The 15,447-nt window shown below is 33.9% G+C and overlaps 2 protein-coding genes across 2 annotated transcripts; both read right to left on the bottom strand.

Annotated features, from left to right (window-relative positions):
- Nucleotides 1-1,302: 1,302 nt before the first annotated feature.
- On the bottom strand, nucleotides 1,303-2,484 carry LOC102584153 (random slug protein 5-like). The gene is made up of 4 exons (XM_006364734.1): nucleotides 2,308-2,484; nucleotides 2,100-2,198; nucleotides 1,783-2,025; nucleotides 1,303-1,704 (listed from the first exon to the last, which is right to left on the bottom strand). The coding sequence occupies exons 1-4, from the start codon at nucleotides 2,482-2,484 to the stop codon at nucleotides 1,303-1,305; spliced, it is 921 nt and encodes a 306-aa protein (XP_006364796.1).
- A 2,653-nt stretch (nucleotides 2,485-5,137) lies between these two features.
- On the bottom strand, nucleotides 5,138-13,515 carry LOC102599030 (probable ADP-ribosylation factor GTPase-activating protein AGD14). Its single transcript, XM_006364689.2, has 13 exons — nucleotides 13,220-13,515; nucleotides 12,028-12,089; nucleotides 11,294-11,381; nucleotides 11,127-11,188; nucleotides 10,936-11,032; nucleotides 10,384-10,794; nucleotides 8,734-9,603; nucleotides 8,459-8,584; nucleotides 8,269-8,382; nucleotides 8,084-8,170; nucleotides 7,474-7,609; nucleotides 7,352-7,394; nucleotides 5,138-5,463 (listed from the first exon to the last, which is right to left on the bottom strand). Exons 1-13 carry the CDS (start codon nucleotides 13,313-13,315, stop codon nucleotides 5,409-5,411), a joined length of 2,247 nt encoding a protein of 748 aa, XP_006364751.1. The 5' UTR covers nucleotides 13,316-13,515; the 3' UTR covers nucleotides 5,138-5,408.
- Between the last annotated feature and the right edge of the window lie 1,932 nt (nucleotides 13,516-15,447).

Genomic DNA, 15,447 nt, shown 5'->3' with positions numbered 1-15,447 from the left:
CAATAGTAGCTATTTATAAATCATATACATGACTTTGTAAATAACATTTGTGAAACCTGACATATGAATCGCATATTTATCAATCGTATTTGTGTTGACAATTGATTAAACGATTGTGTTTCTGAAATGCTATTTATAAAAAAATTATTTTTAATATGCGATTTAAGCACACATCATCTCAGAATGATACCATCAACTGCACGATAGATCATGAGTAAGCACTTTTAGCAAGAGAAGAGTCATCCTCCTCACAAGGATCGACTCCTTTAGGTGCGAGGTGCGATCAACCGTGAAAAGTCAATAATAAAGAATACACTCTCCGGTAAGCGAAGGAAAGCGGGTCAAAGCCTGTCAAGGCGTCATGCCTCACAGAAAGAGTGGGAAATTGGGATAAGAAAAGGAAGAATTTACACTCTTTCAAGAAAGAGATTATAGTCCTTTATGGCTCTTTCAACCCACCAAAATGAAAGGTTTGCATTGTACCTAACTAGAGAATCTCCTTCAGGTGCAAAGCGTAAGTCCTTTCAAGGGAAATTTCCAACGAACAATTTCAACGAAATCTTTCAATTTCTTATTTACTATGTTCAACTATGTATTCCTCTATCCGTAGAGTATACTGAATGTACAAAAATGGCAAGTTTCTCTTAATCGTATTAATGTACAGCTTCTCTAGGGGGAATGTTTTATGCGGTGCACTCGAATTTCTTTCGTTTCATCGATTTTGTTCGGATTCCACCCTTCTTCCGAAAAAGGGGAAGGAGAAGGATAAGGATCTTCTTCAGTGGATCCCTCTTATCCTGTTTAGTCCCCTTCATTTCGAAAACAGATTCCATTTCTACATCTCTTTCCCCCCTTTCTTCTGTTTTTGAGGCTTCTTTCAATTCCCTAGTAAGAATGGATGAGGGTATTCAGCCAACCCCAATTTACTTAGAGCACAAGTAAATCATATTTCAATTATGCGTTTTGCATATTTTAGGAGGAAAATTACATCATCTCAATATCCTTAGATAATATGATTGTTCATTTATATATCAATAATTTGTTAGTTCAACATTTTCTTTTATAGAAAGAAAAAATTAAAAAAGATGAAAATAAAAAGAAATCTGAAAGCAAATTGAGATTAAATTTTATATTAATCTCTCTGTACAAAAATTACAACTACTTATTAAACATGTTTGAATAATAGATAATCAATCTATGAAGTTGTTAGTTGTGATATAATTACATAATATTATAGAGTAACAATTTACAAGTAAACAAAAAGAGTAAAGAAAAGAGAAGAGAGATTGCTTCTTGTCATGTTTACTGGCTTTGTTTTGAAGCATTTGGATCAACTTTGATTTCATCGTTATAATTCATCTGTAAATCTTCAGTCTCATCTGAACTTTCCAAATTCGATGTTGTTTCATCAGTAGAGGATATACCATCCTCAGACAATTCGAAACCATTGTCTAATGTTGTCAAGTATTGATCAGAGGGCAAAGGAGCACCAGAAATAACAAAATCAGTCATCACCTTATCCCCCTCTCTCATGCGATTAGAGTAAGTGACATAATCAAAACCTTGTGTGCATTTTCCTCCAAAACATGATTCAAGCTTGTCCATATCAAACAAATCTTCCATTACTTTTTGAGTATCCACATCATTTGGATACACAAACTTCACTTTCTTGTATGTCCTCTTCTCAAGGAATGGTTTTACCAACTACGTACGTACAAAAAAAAAACATAATTCATCATGTGCAGCTAGCAATGAAAAAATAAATTTACTATCGAGACTTACAATCCAGAAGGACTCAAAAACTTTTGGTGGATTATAAAGGATTGCAAGACCTAGCCTCTCTGGATAACAATCTTGCAGAATACGCGCTGTTTCCCTAGTCACTTTTACTGATATGCTAGACATGTTCCATCCTTCAAAGTCGATCAACCAAACCATTTGCTCCTGACCAGATTTTAGATCCAATATGGAATTCTCCATGCAATAAACTAGATATCTCATTTGCATCTCTACTGAGTAAGGATTCTGAAACATAATAATGTAGGAGACATTACAATTAGTACAATTGATACAAGAAAATTTTGATAATTATTTCCTACCGGTATTCCAGGCTTCATGACAAGCACAGTCCTTCCATATTTGTCAAAATAATTGGCTTTGTAAACTTTTCCAGGTTCTGCTTGTTGAGCAATATCATCCTAATTAGACACAAACTATATATTATTTAACATGAAATGAATAATTATTGAGTGATCGAACAAGTCATATCTTCATTAATATGAAACAAATTAACAAGTACGTACGTACCCAACGGATCATGTTTGGTTTGTTTTCTAGTCTCCATATTAATGCTTCTTTGAGCATTTTGGCTGACCTTTTTGTATGCCAATTTCGTGCTCTCAGAAATCTTTGAATTGATGCATCCGAACACATTGCTGGAAATTTGTTAAGAGCAGGACCAATTAATTTTCTAACCTCATTCATCTGAATCACAAAGAAATTAATTACTATTACATTTGAACACATCAACCTTCTTTATTACTATATCATATTCTTATCTTACTACTTAAAAATAAATCCTTTTGACATATTTTACTTTTTACACATCAAATAAAATATTTGTGAGGCTCTCTACATCAAATTTTAGCTCCTTAATTATAATGAAATGAGGCATATATAATAATATATACGTGAAAAATAGATGCTAAATGTAATGTAAATGGGAACCTTAGCTTGCTGCTCTGCAGATGAGAGAGAGAATTCAACTCCTTGCGACTTTTTGGATGACATATTTACTAAGTCTTGATATAGAGAGAAAAGACGGAATTAAGCATATCAACAAATTAAAGTACTGCACAATAATAGTAACTATTAAAGGTAGCACAATGATATATGTATAAAATTATTTTAATAAAAAGAGAATAAAACAGTTATGACCACTTAAAATACGTACACTAAAAAAGGTTAGGGTAAATGTCTAAAAATGATTAAAATGAAAAATGACGGCTATGTTTTAGTTTACATAATTTTTGTACAAGTAATAAATCAAGAAAGAAGCTAAATTGTGCGTCAGTTAGAACATTAAAAATAAATAAATAGCAAGACATGAGATATACTATATATCTTTTGATAGAGCATAGTAAGTAAAGATATAAACTTCAATGCACTGTTGGCAAAACTGAAGCTAAATGCTATTAGAATATCTTACTTTGTATCAGTGTTTAAAATAATATATTTAGTTGAATCACATGCAAAGCATAAAAAGAGTGTCCATTATAATATCAACATTGTTAAAAGTTTATGCTTGATGGTGACTTTAATTCTTAACTATTTTCATCTACGATAATTTTCTCATTTGCTTTTACATCAATAAAATTAGACATTGTCATGCTGCGATAATTAATGTACCAAAAGCATCAACTAATAAAGAAAAGAAAATATAGCATGCTTTCAGTTATGTTACAAAATTTTGAATATAGAGCAAGTCTTTCTTACTTTAACATTGTCAATCTAAATAAACAGACTTATTAATTTCACTTTACTTTATCGACTAAGAAGAGCAAACAGAGCAAAGTTATATCTCTCAAATGAATAAACAACCTACTTAAATAATAGGTCAATAAATAAATCTGACTCTTTGTCAAAGGAATTTAAAAAATATTGCTTTTACATCACCAAGATCGAACCATTTTCGTTATGACAAGAAAATAAATCATGTTGTTAAATGCTTTATGATCCATTAAAATAGCACACACATGGAGAATGCGAACATAAAAAGAAAAGGAATAATCACAAGTTTTGCAATTTCAATCAACATACATACATAGATATATTATCAACTATACTTTTGCGTGCACTCACATATGACAGTAAAACTGCAATATACAAATTGAGATTGAAAAAATATTTGAAAATTCAAGTAATACACATTGAAATTTTGATGGAAACACATAAAAGTTATTTCCTCTTTCAAGAATTTTTCTTTTTAAAATAAAATTCAACGAAAATATGTTGCCATTAAATCACGCTACTCAAATAAAAAATCTCGTACCTTCTTAGCTTCTTATTAATTGTGCTAGACAATCAAAATGAAGGAGAGGAATAAACAACAAAACATTGAATATCATTATCCGAGTTAAAAATGTCAAAATCACCTTTTTAGATATATTGGTTGAAATTAAAACTCGAATAAGAAGTGATAGAAAAAACAATACATTACCAATAGAGTTGAGATTTGAAAGAGAGAAGAAAACCCATAAGCAAGAAGAAGACAATTATTGTGATGCAGAAATTGTAGGAAAATTGGATAAATGTGACATATTTTATTATATTTATATATGTGAAGAAAAATAAAACCAATCATATGTTTGCATCAAGAAAGCTCCGATCTTTCAGCAAGTAAATGGATGCTATAGAAAAATGGTTGACAAAAAAAATGAAAACCGATGGTTAGGGACATCTAGTTGAAGATTCTTAACTACTTTTTGGATAATATCATGTTTTTAGTTTTAATTGTATTTTACATTACATTAACATAGTCAAATAGATACATACAAGTTTCTCATTATTAGTTCATATGCCTTATTTCTAACCTCCCAATTTTAATTATCACATTCTTATTTTCATCATACCATATATTATTTGTATCACATACTGATTCTTATTATTCATTCCATTGGTTTTCGGATATTAATATCTTCTTTTTTTTAGAAATAAAGTAGAAAATTACACAGCAAATAATTTTAATAATAAAAAAATGGTATTCCTAGGAAAAGTTGCTTGACTTGTAATATAATAATTGTACTATCAAGATAGAAAATCAATCTAATGGTTGTAGTTCCACCTAGTATCACTACCTAATGTGCTTCCTTTTCGATAGCTATTTAAGACATAATTCATTAAAAAAAAAAATTGCAAGTTTAGCTGCTTCATATTCACGATTTTGAAGTTTGGTTTGCTAATGTTTAAAATGAAGCTTCGCTTTTAGCCTGTGGTTTTTTGTCTAAAGTTCCATTCAATGTCCTAAATTCTTCAAGTGAATAGTCATCCCCGATAAAAAAATTAAAATTTCAGAGCATTCTGCTTGTTTATAAGTTTGTATATATCGATAAAAGTACGAAGGGCGCTGACAAGAAAATTAATAAGGCGTCGTCATTTGCAGCCAAAGTAGCCAACAAGGACATTCTCAAAACATTTCAGCCAGATCACATCAACAATAGTATCAGAACACACTGTAGGCCTCAACAAGAAAAGGCATTGCCTAAACACAAGCGTTTGAAATTTGGTAATTTCTGCCTAGTCGTCTCATTCTTTTTTAAAAATACAAACATGGCCAAGACATGAAATACATAGGAATCTAAAAGTTGAAACAATGACCTAGCTGATCCAACAACTAGTTGAATACAATCCTATGCAAATGGATTTCCGCCAATAGGAGCAACTTGCCCATGTGTCGGTACATTCCTGCACAAGGAACAATCTAGTGAACACTAGAATCTTTAAAAGATAATGGATACATCCAAAACTGCACTACATAGAAAGCAAACTCTTCAAGATGTTTTAAAACCTAAATACTATAAACTAATAAACTTAGAAAAATTTAAAAGTGTCATATTTTCGTAATTCAAAATAACTCAAAAAAAATAATTATTTTTTGAAATAGCTATATGTGACATCCCGTTTATCCCATCTCGTTCCATTCCGATCCGTCTCGGTTCTATCTCGGTATATAGTGGGACGGGACGGAACCGAGCCTCCATCCCGGTAATTCCGGTCCGGTTCATCTCCATACCGGTCAACAACCCAGTCAAACGGTCCCGTTCTGGTCCGGTGGTCCCATTCCAGTCTAGTGCCCAGCCTTAGCCACAAAACACACACAAATACACGTTTCAACAACAAAATCTTCCAGGCTTTCTTAAGCACCTCCGTCTTATTACCAGTTCTGCCCACTCCATGTAACACAATTTTCTGTGAGAGATTTCAACCCCACTCCCTCCATATAAACTCATCACCTCTTTCTCCCAAGGAAAACACCAATGCGGGATGGTCTTCCTAAAATTTGTAGCTCACATGATCACTCAGTCATCCCATTTCAAGTGAACCCCACATGATGCCCCAATCATCCAGCTTCAAGTGATTGGTGCCGTGGATAAAGACTACACACTTGCAGATATGTGTTCTCCAAGGATGTTCCCCCAAAATATACACCTCTATAGAATTGTACTCTAGTAGCACTAACCCACATTATATCTAGTGCATCTTCAAATCTTCTATTCCCATATGTATTCCCCCTTCTACAAACTCACTCCATAAGATTTAATCCACCCTACAACCATATTTTGAAAATGGCAATCTGCCCCACCTTAGAACAATTAATTATCTACTAATCCATATTTCGTAGATATTACCCTTCCATAAATAGACTCCTCTTGAGAAAATCCCCACGATTCCAGAAGTGCCGCCTTGAAGGTGCGCAACCTTATAATTCAAAACCCCCATCAAGTGGGAGCCAATTCAGTATATGTAATCCTGAGACTGCTTCAAACCATACTACTGCCTCAGATAGATGCTGAAGTTCTTTTTTTTTTAATAAAGAAATAAATTACATAAAATGAGGGCAAACCCCTACCATACGAGGTATACCTAAAAGATAGAAAACCTTACAAAAAGCGAGGATACAGTCGTACTTCCTGTTCCATCACCATTTATCTCAAACCCCTCAAATTCTCCTTCCATCATCCTATCCATAACTATACGTAGTCCCTTAATCCAACACGAGATTCTAAAGGATACAAGGGAACACCTTGTCTAATTCCCCTCGAACTTCGAAAAAGCTTTCGAAATCTCCAAAAAGAAGGAACAAAGAAAGATTTCTTCTTAACAGAATCAGTATCAGCTCTAAGACCTTCATAATCATTTTAACCATTATATATGTCCCTGCAATTAGATTCAGCAGCCAGACACTGATCTACCACAACAAATCTGGTGACAACACGAACTGTCACTAGATTAACTCGGCATCTAACAATCCCCATCTACTTCTTGTATGTTAACTGTACTTTTGTACGTATTATCATAAGCAATTCAACAGCACCAGCATTCTTGTGGAGACACAAAATTCCCACCAGACAGCAGATATCATCTCCCAAAATAACCACACAAGAACAAAATATAAATTAAGTGGAAAGCCTGTCAAAGTGTCAAATATGTTTAAGCATCTTCATAGTAGAGGACCTGGGCATTATGTTATAGTCTAGCAAGTAGAGAGCTAATATTGCTGATGAAATAAGATTTTACTAAAAATAAATTGCGTATTGTTTACAACGAAAATGGAAAAAGTAGAATGACTCACGATATTTGATTGCCAGATTGTTGTGAGGAAACAAATAATGTCCCTACAGAGAGAGGACATATTTTGAGAGGCTGAAAGTTTGACAGAAGATAAGACTTCTTGAAAAAGTAAACATCACATACCATGCTGTCCAGCAGGAACATAAGTTGTTGCTGGGTTCTGAAGAAACCAAGATTCGGTCACACCACCAACAAAGGAAGATGACATCCCATCAGTTGGCAATGCAGCCTGTAATGAGCTCATGTCCCAGTACTGTGGCTGAAATAAATCATTCTCACATTAGAATGCAGCAAAACAACATTTTTTTTTAGGAAATCAAGTTTTAGAAGGCATTCATGTGTGTTACAGTCCCACGTTGCTTGATGGTACGGGGTAACTGTCTTCTTACATTGGTTTCCTCATGAGCTAATTTTGGGCTTGAATTAGGCTCAACTTACCTCAAGAGCTAGACTTTGGGATTGAATTAGGACCATCTAAGGCCTATTTTCTTTACAATGTGGCCTAAATTCCTAGTGTAAATATCAGATAGACCATTTGCAGATCAACATAAGAAGCCTCCTTTAGTATTTAAAGGAAGCAATTGACCCCTAAAAGTTCCTTTTTTTTTCTTGGAGGGGAGTGCTGTCAAGGGAGATTTTTCTTGACGTAGATGGACTCGGATAACCAAAAACAAAATGTCAAATTCGCACACTATATTTTTCAGAAAACAATATAACGAAAAATGTGATTTACCATATTGCTGCATTCCATGTCAGCATCGTAAGGAAGATCAAATGGGTTGTTGGACTTCTGCTCATTTGCATGTGAATGCACTCCTGTCTGTTAATAAGAACCTTATTACTAAGAAGCAGGAAACAGCATACTGATATCTAGATGTTTAAAAGAGTGGCCAAGCACAGGTGAGTAAATTAACTGACCGCTACAGGAAGAGTGGACAATCCAGAGGACGAGGCACTGACATATGATGGAAAACTAGTAATAGGATATCCACTATCCAGCACAGCTCTTTGACTTTGACCTGTTGCTACATTCTGCGGAATAGAAGTCTTTAAAAGCAAAGGGAAGAAGCAAACTCGTAAATTTTAACCATACTAGGAAGATAATTACCTCTACTCCTCTTAAGCCCATGTACTGATCATCAACTAGATCATGGTTCATTACAACTTGTTCCTTACTATTAGGCAAACTCTTGAGAGCTAAGTGGTCATTAGAAACATCAAAGGCACTCCACAACTGCCAAAGACGAGTAAATATTATCCGACCTCATAAATTAAAGGGTTTCACATAAAAATGATAATAAATTAAGCAGAGGTTATCAAGAGATGATTTTCAACTCATAAATTGCTTATGCCACTTCCCAAACTCAATAAGAGTACACTTACGTCAGTACTTCTTGCAATTGGAGTTGCTTCAACATTCTGCACACCTCCATGAAATGGAGCAGGCATTGATAAATTTAATGCACAAGCAGTGGAGTCTCTAACGGCTAGTCCATGAGGAGCAGATTCTATTGGTGATGGCCATTGCATGACAGAGAAAGCTGGGTCCGAATTCGGTTGAGAATCACCCTTTAATTGAATCTTGTTGGAGGTAAAGTTATTACTTCCAGGGAGTGTCACGTGCTGAGGCACATCAAATGTTGCCCATCCATCATTTCTCTCTGGATCCACATCCAATGACTTCTCAGTGACCGATTGTTGCTGTGTCTTTTCAGGTAAAAAGTCAAAAGAAGTATGGCCATAAGCAGGTGTCGGTGCCAGGGTGAACTGTTCGATGCCTGTTGTTGCTGTGTGCCGCTGCATATCAAATGTTGCCCATCCTTCATTTTTGGAAGTGACTTCACATGATGGTTTTTCATCAGCAGGCAGGTTTGGCACCTCCGAGAAAAAGTTCAAAGATGAAGGTGGGAGAGTGAGCGATGGCTGATGTGAATTACCAATTGGACCAGTAGAAATAGATGGCTGAAATAAATCTATGGAGCCATTTGGTGATGACACTGGCAAATGAGACTTTGTTGAAATTGTAGGTGGAGCGTTTTGAGCAACTGAGGGAGCATTGAACAGATCAGGGCCATCTGGATTTCCGGGTCCCAATGATTGTGGCAAAGAGGGGAAAGTTGACAATTTACTAGAGTGAGTCTCTATTGTTTGCTTTGATTCTGAAGTAACATCCGCTAAACCAACAGAATTTACAGACTTGAATGACAAGGAATTGCTGTCAAACGATTCAAAACTTCCAGAAGATGCAGTTCTCTGATTTAACAAATACCATCATGTCAGTTTCACAAGGAAATGCTGCAGTGAAAAGAACAAGTAGCCTTTTTCTATAAGTCAAATAGAAAGAAATCTGAGTTCCACTTGCATGATCATAATATCCAAATTACATTTCATCGATCATGAATTTAACATGCTCAATGATTTATCTTCAATATGTATCATAATCGAGAACAAAACCCCTTTTGAAAAAAAAAAATATATAGTAAACCCAAAAGATATGTATCGTAAGTCTTAACTATCCCACCTCGCTAAATGCTTCTGTAAGATTGTCACTTTTCAACTCACAAGCAGATGACTGTCAAGTGTCAGGCCATCACATTTCCTTCTTTCTTTTATTTTTATGAAAATGGCTATTTTCTTGTGTGACCTTTGGCACCTCCACTTAGAAATCAATCTATTATAATATGCTGAGATAAAAATGTTAAAACTCTCTACATTCTGCCCACATGCTTTGCCAAGGTTCATTGGTTGTTCATGGACAATGAGGGGCCTTTCCTGTTTAGCTTGGAGAGTCATATTATCATGCCCATTTATGACATGTAAGAACCAGAAAGAGAAGAATAAACTCCTTAATAGCATATTCTCATTAGTAAGGACACTCTAACCAGAACTCAACCAGAAAGAGGAGAAAAAGATAATTTAACAGCATATTCTGATTAATAAGAACACCCCTAATCCAGAGCTGAATATGCTCCACCAATGAATAACCAAGTAATTTGAAGTTTAACATAGGTAAATAAGTAATAATTAAATGACCTGTGCTCGTAATATTCTTCCAGCATCTTTCTTGGCATGCCGTATATCTTCATATGAAATATCCCTTGAGGTGTCACTTAAGGGACTTCCGATGCCTCTCTGAAAGTTGGGACTCTGTGCTACAGACCTGAATGGATCACCTCCACTAGACACAGAGTAATCTGAAGCTCTGGGATTAGATCCTTCATTACCAAACCTATCATCATACATATGATCACTTAAACGACTAGGACTCAAGAAACTCGACACCTTTCCTTCGTAAAGTCCCCGATCTGATCCGGGCTTTCTAGAGAGTGCTGGTGCATTTTTCCCATAACGCCGTTCTTCATACTGAAAGTCATATGGTGGACTTTGAGAATAGGAATGATAAGAACTTGCTCTCCTCATATCATCGTCGTGGTTTCTCAAGTTCTGACAACTCAATGGATATTGAACACATTAGTTTGGACCCAGTGCTGATTTGAATATTATGACTAAATCATAGCTAGAAGTTTCAAGAAATGTTCTAGTCTAAAGTACTGCATAGACAAAATATTACACTAGATATAGTACCTGGGTATCTCTAGGAGGTCTATCAGAGGACTGCGCCCCAGCATATTTTTTATCAACATAGACGGTCTTTATAAATTCCCTCACTTTATCAACATTGCTGATGAGAAAAGAAAGTTAGGATTTTGTATCTTGAGGTTGTAAATTTACCAGGAACCAAATAATCTACTAACAGTAACTTGCTAATCTTGTACCTGTTATTAGGAAGCCACTGACTTTGTGGGTCCCAACTTTTTAAATATATCTCTCTGGCCCGCTGAAAAAGTAAATACAGGACAAGAGAATCTTAACTTCAAAGTGAAGAAGAACCAACAATTATTTTACCTGATTTTTTTATCGGTAAAGAGTACAATATTTTCACCTGATTACCACCCTGTTGAAGAGCTTCCACTTCTTGGGAAGTAAACTTAGACATGGAAACTGACTTCACACGGTGAGTAAACTCACGACTGCAATGATAAGATGAAACATTTTAACTTTCACATCCTGATGTACAGGACTTCAAGTTTACGAACATAATAGAAAAAACATCACAAACAGACACGAGAGGAACTTAAAATTTTACTTTACCACTGTTTTTATTTGGACAATGCTTAGACAACGAATTTAGATGAACATCACTAACCTGTTGCACCCTCACATGATAGTTAAAAATTAACACAAGGATGGACCTTTTCTTTTTTATGAAGTAATAAGAAAAAGGATGGACATTTTCTTATCACAAAATGCCAAACTAATTTTTCAGAACAATAGTCCAATAGATTTCAGACAGATTGACTCCTGAAGCAGCTAAAATTAACTACTTAGCTGCATGCATAACAGGTAAAATTTTGGCCTATGCATTTTGAAATTAGCTACTCCGCTGTAGTTAGAACATAGAAGTGCCAATGCATTTTACAATTCTGAACAGAAGAAACCCTCTTGAATACCCCCAGCAGCTTTCTCTACTTTATTTCTGGACTACGCTGAAAGTATAGAAATTGTACGGTATAGACATAAAGAGGAGCAAGACCCCCCCCCTCTCTCTCTCAAACCAGGTTCCCGTACACATTATGCAACTAAAGATGTAAAGAGCATGCAAAATGGTACACTTACTGTATTCCGCTGCATGTCATGCAGACAAAGGTCCAAAAGTTTGTGCACACATACTGGGGACCCTGCACATCGTAATAGATGCAATGATTAATTGATTCAAAATGAAAACGAGAGCCAAAACTATTGACTAAAATAGTGAACAGAGGATAAACAGATTGGTGACATTAGCTTTCTACTGTTCATCTCAAGGAACTACTCCTCCGATCCTTTTCCCGGTAACTATAGCCAATAAGTTTGTTCCAAATTTTTGTCACTTCAGAATACCAAGGCGGCATTATTTATTCTCAATTTCACTCTTACTACTTCAAGAAGGCATATAGTCATTGATTACTCATTTAAGAAAGAGATAAGAGTCGAATACCCCTTATAACTAATGTGAGTTTCCTTGATGGCATCAAGAGGATGAAGTGAGTACGAAAGAGAATGTGTTAACTCCTGTTATCAAATGGTTTTCTTAATGAGTGTGCCAAAACCTCTAAAGATAGATAAAAATGACCTAAGGTGTAATTTGTGCCAGTTTTTTGTTTTAAGTTATAGTGCTCATTTCTTTATGTAAACGCAAATATGAAGCAAACAATATGAGAATAATTGTAAGAGGCAAAACACCACTGATGCATAAGTACATTCTACTGGGAAAATATACATCAGTCATACAACCCATCCCGAAATTTGTTGGGTATGACTTGATTACATGAACCCCGTATACATTATACTTTATTCTGGTTCATTTCATTCCAATACATAAAAAAATCATCTTTTAATACAAATTTAACGGTCCAAGAAACTTAAGGTCCTCTTTTTGATAAAAAACTTAAGGTCCTTTTAATTCAACACTTGTATCTACCCTATTCACGTCCAGTTCATTCTGGTATTAAAAGTTGTCCTTTTAAGACAAAGTAGAGATTCTCTTAATGTCACACTTATCCTACCGTATCCACGTCTATTTCATTCATTACTTAAATCTCATCTTTGAACACAAAGTAGGGGTTCTCTCAAATACCTCTCCTCTACCTACCTTTTCATTGGAATACAAAAGTTTGCATTTTTACCTTATTCATATCCATCTCATTCTAACAATTGTATTTTCAAACAAATTAAAGGTTCTTTAACAAGAACAAAATGATGAACATGAAAAATGAAAGTAAAGTTGAAAATTAAAAGAAAAGATAGAGAAATGAATAGAATAAGAAACCAAGCTATTGCAGTTGATGCATTTGCGATTGGGAGGGAGCTTGAGAAGCCCTCTTATTATCTTCTCGTTCCTCTCTTCTTCTCTCCTGCTACTCATGCTTGTAGGTTTGTTTCCCCCAATAAAAAAATTGAATTCCCCCAACAAAATTGGGGGAAATTGATTGAAAAAAACCTAGGGTTTTAAGTATGGATTTTGAATTTTGTGAAGGAGGAATGAAGAGAGAGGCATGAAGCAGCTCTCGCTCTCGCTCTCTCTCCGCCTTCAGATTTCAACTTGAGGTTCTTTTTTTCACTACTGCTGTGGTGTGGTCTATATTCAAATTGCTAATCATTTCTTTTTAAAAAATCTTGTCATCATGTGTTTGTGTCGTTAAAAAACATCACAATAATACTTCCTTTTTTTCTTTTTTATATGTCACACTTTTTTTTATAAATAGTTAGATTTGTCATTTTATATAATCAATGCATAAATTATCATATTATTCCTATTATACTATTAATAGAGTAGTTAATTAGTCTTGTAAATATATACTTTGACCAAGCTAGGAAAACTAATAAGTAATCATATTCATTGGAATAGTACTTCATACATTGATTAATTATTCTCTCCATTCACTATTCTATAAAATTTGATTTTGAAAATAAACTCAAAAATTTAAATAGTCATCCAAATGCATTTTAAGTTTTGAAATCTAGCATATTCATCATTTATTGAAAAATTGACTTAAGAAAATATTAAATAAGGATAGAAGGATAAAGTTATTTAATTTTTTAATGCAAGTCCAATCACATATAATTTCCTAAGGAATGAAGGGAGTAATAGGCTTGTGGCCACATTACTACTTTCTCCCCATCTGCATATTTATTTTAATTTGTTTATGTTAATTATTTTCCTTTTTTTTAAGTATGATTTAAAAATTATTTTGATAATTTTTATTTTATATTTAAGATTATGAGATTAAAAAACATTATTTATATTTTGAAAGTAATTGATGAAAAAAGTTTATTTACTTTTTAGCAACTTGAATGGATGATATATAGTGTGCAAGAAAGGCTAACAAATTGTATTGTGTGAGAGAAAAGGCAAAAATGGCTCTTGGTCTAGTATTCATTTTTTAGCCATTTGATGTTAGTTTTAAAAAATAACCTATTTTCAGTTATAGATATACTTTTGTCTCCACTTTCAAACTTTAGGAAGTTTCGCCTCTTCTTTTCTTAATATGAACTTGAGGCATCAAAATATTTCAGATTCGGCCTGGTTCGATCGCCTTATCTAACTGATGCTTTAAAAGGCAAAATCCTCGATTGTAGTTGATGTTACTAGAGGCATTTAGTCTTTGATTAGGGTAGGAGTCCCGTGGGAACATTTTGTTCAAAAAAATATCATGAATTATCGGTGGCTAACTATATATATGAATCTTCAAAGCATGAATCTCACATTTGTTCGAAATCATAACTAAGGAAACTGTGAAAACATTAATTATAAATAGTAGTACTTATTAATATTACTTTTTTGCATTGAATTTGGTCGTTTAATATGTGATACAATGGATGAATGATGTGCCATCTGTTTTGCCTAATTATGTGATACCATGGATGAATGATGTGCCATCTTTTTTTGCCTATGGAGTTTGGACATGTTTTTGTGTTGTAAAATTTATATGTCCAATCTGCAAACCTAATAACTACTGTAATGTCATCATGGGTCGCCTAAAGGTGTGCATTCGGTTTTTCGGTTTGGTTTTATACTATTCGGTTTGGGTTTTTTGGTTTTTGATTTTGAAGAAGTGTAACCCAATCCGAATCAAAATAAATTTGGTTTGGTTTGATTTTTCTCTTTTTGGTTTGGATTTTTTCGGTTCGGTTAATCGGTTATGTCAATAGTTAGAAACATAACAAAGTTATATTTGCAATTTGAAAAAAATTATATATATATATATATTATTTATTTTTTTATTGAATTTCCTAAATATACTTTTTAATATAAATCACACGTAAAACACAATACATAAAAAATAAACTAAATCATAATGAAAATAACTGAAAAGGGACAAAAGTGGTTAAATCCAACTTAATTCTAAATAAATATATGTATAATTCGGTTTTTTTGGTTTTTTGGTTTTCATTTTTGTAAATCCGAAACCAAACTAAAATCTAAAAATCCAATCCAAATTAGAATTCGATTTGATTTAATTTGGTTTTTCGGTTTAATCCAAATAGTGCACACCC

This window comes from Solanum tuberosum, unplaced genomic scaffold (genome assembly GCF_000226075.1).
Source record: "Solanum tuberosum cultivar DM 1-3 516 R44 unplaced genomic scaffold, SolTub_3.0 scf00506, whole genome shotgun sequence".
Classification (NCBI taxonomy): Eukaryota; Viridiplantae; Streptophyta; class Magnoliopsida; order Solanales; family Solanaceae; genus Solanum; species Solanum tuberosum.
Note: the sequence above shows the minus strand (reverse complement) of the source record. Positions and strands in the feature narration are given on the sequence as shown.

What these genes read in the sequence shown, in the direction of transcription:
- LOC102584153 (XM_006364734.1), bottom strand. Translation starts at nt 2,484, where the DNA reads ATGAATGAGGTTAGAAAATTAATTGGTCCTGCTCTTAACAAATTTCCA. An exon ending in TCATGAAGCCTGGAATACCG is followed by an intron (nt 2,026 to 2,099) that starts GTAGGAAATAAT and finishes ATTATGTTTCAG; the next exon opens with AATCCTTACTCAGTAGAGAT. An exon ending in TTTTTGAGTCCTTCTGGATT is followed by an intron (nt 1,705 to 1,782) that starts GTAAGTCTCGAT and finishes GTACGTACGTAG; the next exon opens with TTGGTAAAACCATTCCTTGA.
- LOC102599030 (XM_006364689.2), bottom strand. Translation starts at nt 13,315, where the DNA reads ATGAGTAGCAGGAGAGAAGAAGAGAGGAACGAGAAGATAATAAGAGGG. An exon ending in GACCTCCTAGAGATACCCAG is followed by an intron (nt 10,795 to 10,935) that starts GTACTATATCTA and finishes TTGAGTTGTCAG; the next exon opens with AACTTGAGAAACCACGACGA. An exon ending in ACATGGAATGCAGCAATATG is followed by an intron (nt 7,610 to 8,083) that starts GTAAATCACATT and finishes GATTTATTTCAG; the next exon opens with CCACAGTACTGGGACATGAG.